The sequence below is a fragment of the Myotis davidii genome, unplaced genomic scaffold (assembly GCF_000327345.1).
Source record: "Myotis davidii unplaced genomic scaffold, ASM32734v1 scaffold530, whole genome shotgun sequence".
NCBI classification, from domain to species: domain Eukaryota; kingdom Metazoa; phylum Chordata; class Mammalia; order Chiroptera; family Vespertilionidae; genus Myotis; species Myotis davidii.
Window position 1 is genome coordinate 492,935 of NW_006282272.1, and position 6,862 is coordinate 499,796.

General features: G+C 49.4%; 1 protein-coding gene across 1 annotated transcript in view; it reads left to right on the forward strand.

Annotated features, from left to right (window-relative positions):
• The window catches only part of CASK (calcium/calmodulin-dependent serine protein kinase (MAGUK family)), a 232,579-nt gene that overhangs the window by 219,377 nt on the left and 6,340 nt on the right, over positions 1 to 6,862 (forward strand). Inside the window, exon 25 of the mRNA XM_006752810.2 lies at positions 1,928 to 2,130. Coding sequence (XP_006752873.1) covers positions 1,928 to 2,130 — 203 coding nt within the window. The remainder of the gene's footprint in view (positions 1 to 1,927; positions 2,131 to 6,862) is intronic.

Below are 6,862 nucleotides of genomic sequence, written 5' to 3' on the forward strand. Positions count from 1 at the left end.
TTAATTAGCCTTCTCTATTTGGTCATACATTTAATTGACTCACCCCTAATGTGTTGGCAGGGCCAGACCAAATGATTTCTCAGGCCTTGTATGGCCCACGGGCCGGAGGTTCCCCACCCCTGGTCTAGAGATATAAAGAGAATTTGCGATCATGTGAAGCACTTAGCAGATACTCAATAAATAGTAGCCATCCGACCAGTATAATATTACTACTACTCTGAAGTTTAAATTAGCCACCATTTCGTTTCTTCCAGATCACATAATAATTGAACAGCTATTGAACAATTTAATGTTATTAAAGGACCAGTTCACTAGCTTGGTTTTAAAGCGTACCATTGCAGACCTCAAGCATGTCACCTCTCTGATATATTTAGCCCCAGATGTGTGTATGTCATCTGTTTACCTACCAAAGTGATGGAAGACAGTACAACATCCACGTAGTATATGCCATTTATTGAACTTTCCATGTAACCTGGAGAAAGAATTCTTTTTTTAAAAATCCACATTTTTGATGCCCATGAGTACTTGGAAGTTCTAATAGTCTAGTTGGGGCAGGAGAGGGGGGATTCCCTATGGGTTTGAACCCATCCACTCAGCAAAGAGTAGCACAAATGTGTCCTTGCCAAGGAAGGAAGGGAGGGAGGGAGAGAGGAAGGGAGGCAGCCCGAAAGGGAGAGTGAGAGAGTAAGGAAGGTAGGAAGGAAGGAAGGAAGGAAGGAAGGAAGGAAGGAAGGAAGGAAGGAAGTAAGGAAGGGAGGAAGGAAGATCAGGCATAGACAGTATGGAAAGAAATGGGCTTGGCTGTGTTCCAATGAAACTTTCTTTACAGAAACAGACAGTGGGCATATGTGCCCCACAGGCCATAGTTTGCCAGCTCCTGGTTAGGGTCTTTCTTAACTCTGGTGGCCACATCGGGCTGGTGTCATTGTGTGTTCAGTATGGTATGCCTCTGCTATAGTCTACCATCCTCCTTGTGCAAGATGCTCCAGATGAGCAGAACCCAATGGACCCTCTCAGTATCTTCACTGTCCAGCACAGTCGCCAGTAGCCACGTGTGTCTACTGAACCCTGGAAATGTGCCTGGTGAGACTGAGGAACTGACGTTTTCATTGATCTTCAGTTTAAATAACCATAGGTAGTTTTCTGTCTTTTACATTCTTTTTTCCTTCTGCCTAGCTGCATTAAGGTATACAGTGAGTCACGTTACTCGGGTCTTTTTGTGTCTTTCTCATGTGGTGACCCATGAAAGAATGAAAGAGATCTTTTTTTTTTTTTAAATATATATTTTATTGATTTTTGACAGATAGGAAGGGAGAGAGATTGAGAGTTAGAAACATCGATGAGAGAGAGACATCGATCAGCCGCCCCCTGCACATCTACTGGGGATGTGCCCGCAACCCAGGTACATGCCCCCGACCGGAATCGAACCTGGGACCCTTCAGTCGCAGGCCGACGCTCCACCCACTGAGCCAAACCGGTTTCGGCAAGAGATCTTATCTAAACACTGGAAGATTCACCAAACCAATCAACTCGCCAGCTACCGTGGTCTGATGTCACGCAGATAAATACAACTTCTAGAATTTAGTGCTACAGGCTACTAAGGATGGGAACAGGGCATGAGGCATGTACTGTGGGATCCACAGCTTTAAGAAGTGATTAGGGCCCTACTGGTTTGGCTCAGCGGATAGAGCGTCAGGTTTGATTCTGGTCAAGGGCATGTACCTTGGTTGCGGGCACATCCCCAGTCAGGGGCGTGCAGGAGGCAGCTGATCAATGTTTCTCTCTCATCGATGTTTCTAACTCTCTATCCCTCTCTGTAAAAAAACAATAAAATATATTTTTTTAAAAAGAAGCGATTAGGTTTGGGTAGGTCCACTGGGAGCACAGACTCAGCCTTTTAATCCTCTCTTGACGTGTGACTTTGCAGATACCACCAGACCTCCAAAGAAAGATGAAGAAAACGGGAAGAACTATTACTTTGTATCTCACGACCAAATGATGCAAGACATCTCTAACAACGAGTACTTGGAGTACGGCAGCCACGAGGACGCCATGTATGGAACAAAGCTGGAGACCATCCGGAAGATCCATGAGCAGGGCCTGATCGCCATACTGGACGTGGAGCCTCAGGTAACACCCGGCCGTATCCAGCGCCTGTCATCCCGCCTGCATGCTAAGCTCGGGTTTTGCCATCAAAATGCCATCAGAATGTCGTGGGTGGCATAATTGAATAAACTACAGGAAAGGATCAGTGATGAAGGCATTGTGGGTTAGCGGCCCAGACTACAAAATAATTGCTGGCCTGGGTGCACACACCATGTATTTAAAAAGCAGTGTCTATCCTATCATGAGATTCCTTATACCCAGGAGCTCAATGAACTACCTGGTGGGGTCTTGCTGGCCAGAAATCCTACAATAATCTGGCCTCAGGGTGAGAGCCGGGCACTTTATCCCAACAGCGAAATTGACCATCAGAGCCTCTGCCAGCATCTTAGGTTAGTCCCAGCGAGGAACTCTGACCCTGGGGCCCAGGGCTGAAACCCAGCACCAGCCTTATGAAAGCGAGCGGGAGTGAGCCCTGGGGTGACCGATGGAGCCAATAGAGCAATAGAAATCATTACACTGACAAAGGAAAAGCCCAAGGCCTTACAGCAACCATGCAGATAAGCTGTGTTTTTCCTGAGATCAAAGCAAGTCCCGCAGGAAGGACTCAGGAGTGGGAAGCATCAGGGCAGGTGGTCGGAGAGGCTGTGGTCCCGGGGTTCCCAGGCTGCCATTTCTAAAGACCTGTTTGTACCCCAAATCCCTTCGCACTTGTAAATGGAATCCGAATGGAATGGTAGACCAGCAGGCCCCGTTGCATCAGGAGGCTCCCTGGGTATCCGAGGCAGGGGAGGTCCTTGTTCAAGGGCTCCTTAAGAGACTCGGTCCCCTAGCCATCCCCAAGGGGAGAATGGCGCCTGCGCTCAGGGTCTGCGTGACCCAACAGCTCAGTTGCTCAGCTCCAAGATGCTAACACCCTGGCCCATGGGTTCACCCGTTTCCGTTTCTCGGCACCTGATGGGCTTCTTGAACTTGGAAGCTGGTTGAGGGGCTGGGAGGCGAGCCAGCGCTAGACAGTGTGCTTAGCAATCACCTTGGACCTGCGTAGAACTGATAGATGCTGTGTGCCGCACCTGGATCCTTGTTAACTACTAATCCCTCCTCACCAGGGATTGGAAAAACCTTCTGGCCAGGGCGGGCCAGAGGCCAAGTCTCAATCCTGGGCCTGGTCTGCGGCGTCCTCTCCTTGGGTTCCACACTGGTCTTCACCTGAACGTCGTTTTCTGCTGGTAGTAATGCCTCTAGCGGTTCGCTGGCTGCAGGGCTCAGATCCTCCCGCATTTCCTAAGGCCCCTTTCCAGGGCTTTCCGCCTCCCCTGCCAACGCTGCTCCTGCTGCTGCTGCTGCCTCGCTCCACCCCCGGCGCCCAGCTCTCTCTGTGCCCCTGCCCTTGGCCTTGCACAGCCATGCATTGCTCTGCACTGCTGGGCGGGGGCACTTCTCGGCCTTTTCAGGACATCCACGCCGTCACTTTATGTGTGGCCCTGGGCACCTGGGCACCCCTTATCCTGGCTGGGCACTTTCCTGCCCGCCCCCCAATGCTGGATGGGCTCACAGCATTCTTCTCTCCTGTTTCCTGTGTCCCCACCTCTGAGGACCATGACCTGGCAAGGCCAGCCACCCCTGAGGGCCGGCCTGAGGCATCCCCTTCTCCTGAGCCTCTCTGGGCTCACGGCCCTGGGGCCAGGGATCGCCCACGTCCTGTCCCCCCCACTGGTCTGGTTGACCACTCTGGTCCCAGGCTCTCCCGCGTGGAGCCACACATGCTCAGTCTAGACTTATGCCCGGTCCTGCTCTCACACTGACTGTCGCACCCCATGGTCCAGCTGCAGGTGCCCACAGGGCCTCACCTACTGGGTTTTGCCCTCCACCTTCAGGCCACTGTGTCCCCAGGCTTGGCAAGACCCACATCCTGACATCAGGATGCCCGTGGCCATGACCGACTTGCTGTCGGGCTGAGCCTCATTGCTCTGGGGACGCTCTCTCCTTGGGACATTTTTCTCCACGCCTTCCCCACCCCAGCCTTTCAGGCCACCTCTGCTGTATCTCATGGACAGTTTGATTCAACCAGCTCCTGTTAGGCACTTTCTGTGTGCCAAGCACCGTGCCAGGAGCTAAGAACGCAAATGGGAAGGCACACTGGTGAGGATGGAAGCCCTTCCTCTGTGGGCATCGCAGAGTGTCTGGAAGGGGAGCAACACCCTGTGGCCTTTTTTAAAGCCCTCTTGCTTCTGTCCCTGCTGACACCACCCCCACTGCGTGTGGCCATGGAAAGACCACCTACCGCTGGTGTTCAGCTCATTTAGTTCCGGTCAAATACTTGGGACCATCGTAACTTATTTTAGACAGTCAGGCCAAATGGAACACGTGTCTAATAATACTGTATGGTAAGACTTTGTGCTCCGACTTTAAACCTCCAGAACCATGGCAAAGACATTAAACTAGAAGAAAAGGTGTAGCCTGGCTTCGTTAAAATGATAATAATAAGTTGTGTTCCCATAGCCCATCCAAGCATTAGAAGTCCTTACCTGATCCTTGGAACCCTGAGCTAGAGATTGTTAGGGTTTTTTAGGCTGGTGACGCTGGGCTGTGAGAGTATTCACAGCTGAGAGAAGAGATGGATATAGAGAGAGAGAGTTTATTTTACTTTTCCTGAGGGGAAAGGGCTGGTGTATTGATAGTCAATGTAAAGGCAAAGAACAAAAACCAAACTATTCCCCTTTTTAAAGCCTTGCCTGCTGTTGACAAGGAAGGGAGGGGGGTTTGGGGGCTGAAACTGAGCAGACATCAGGGGGGCTGTAGTTTGTTACTTCTTCAGAAGACAGTTGGGGCAGATGTCCTAGGGAGGTGTCTTATCAGTATTTTTCCCAGGCCTGTAAAACATGCTTAGGGTAAAAGTTCAAAAGAGGCTTATTTGAAGGGAAGTGGGGAAGGGAACTTTCTACTAATTATCCCTGAGTTGTGAAAACAGCAGGGAGGAGGAGGATGCAAGAATGTGGCCTTGAGAGTAACTTATCCCTCGGTTTGAACAGAGGGGCTGTTTGAATCAGAGGAGCCAACAGTCTTGGGGCTTAATTACCAGGGGTTCCTCATAAACTGTGGAAGGCCACCGCCAAGAAAAGGAAAGGCCTTGTTTTCTCTGCCTTACAGAGACACCAGTATCTGCTTTTGTAGATGAAGAAACCAGGGCTAACGTAATTATGACTTGGCCAAGGTTTTACAGCCCATTGAAAATGAGGTTCAAACTTGAACAGTGTTGGTTTCGGTTTTCGGTTTCCTACAATAAATTCTAGCCTCCTTTCATTGTATCAGCCTAGAAGAGTTAACCCTGAGACTCCTTAAGCTGATCCACCTTGTATGAAGTGGTATTTTGGGAGGGAGGTGGGGTGGTTGTGGTTTGTTGGTACGTTTTTGGTTTAGGTGTTTTGCATTTAGAAAAATCTAGAACGCAGTCCAACCTGAGAAAAACTATGGAACTTATTTCTCATGGGAATAAAGCCATGGCTCAGGAAATCATCTCTATCTGTAAAACTGAAACTGCAATGGCTCCAGTGTGTAATCAGAACTTGCTGTGGCAGTTTTACATTTTAATTTGATTCTGATTTAGCCATTTGCTGCATTAAAAGTTAAGAGTAGCAGAATGCCTGTGCTTTGCTGTGGCCTACAAAGGGAAAGGCTGTCCTCCAGGTGCAGCTGCAGTCTCATTAGGAATCTAGACTCAAAACAAGGGCCAGCTCTGGCCCGGGGGCTGTTTGGTGGAACCTGCTGGCTCTCTTAAGATTGTTTCTGGGCTCACTATGCTCTTCCTTAAACTTTATACAAAAATCTAAGCTCTTCCTTAGATTTTTGTACCAAATGACTCAGGTGCTTGGTCAAATGGTTTTTTATTCTTTGAAGACAGTAACCTGAGATTAATTACTGACCATAGATGAGCCATACAATCAGTTTCTCTCCCCAGAAGGGAACTGAAGAATTCGCTTTAAATGCTACATCCATGTTACTTTGGCTGTTTGGATCCAGTGTGTTCCCAGGGATCTTTCTAGACTCCCTCTCCTCTTTGGGGTTCAGAAAAGTGGTATTTGCCTGTAAATATTAACGAATGTGTGTCTCATCTAAAGTCAGAAAGGAAACGGGTTAAGAGATCATCAGGGAGCCACCTATTCAAGGCCTGAGGGAGGGAGATCCTTGTGAAGTGACCTTGAACCTCAGGCAAGCTGAGGCTGCACAATGAATGACAAGCACTTGGGACCCATAAGTTAAGCAGAGGGTGGGGACAGGGACCTTCAGGAACCGAGGGAAAGTGTGGTGACTCTGCTGAAGATATAAAGACGACTAGACAAGAAAATGTCAGTCAGGATTCAAGCCATCTGATAATTTTTAGAAATATAGTAATATTGGATACGAACAGAAAATTAAAGCCATGAGAAGGGGGAAGCAGTCATGCGGGCCACAGAAGCTACAGTAATTCCTTTTGCTAAACGTGAAATGCAGCTTTCTGGCAACAAGGACAACGAGGGCAGTGCCATGGATCACGTGGTTCCCAGCTAATAGAAGCAGGCCCGTCCCCGCCTCTGAATTCACTGCTAGAGGAACACAACCTGATTCTTCAGCACAAGAGGCATCTGGCCGTGTGATGAGCGCAGGCTTCGTTGGCAGCTTCAGGAAGTGCAGAATGACCGTGTCTTCATGGGTGACGGCCAAGGGCGTGTGTGCGGTGCACAGGGAAGGGCGAGATGCAGGGAGCTCGCGTCCTCTGAGT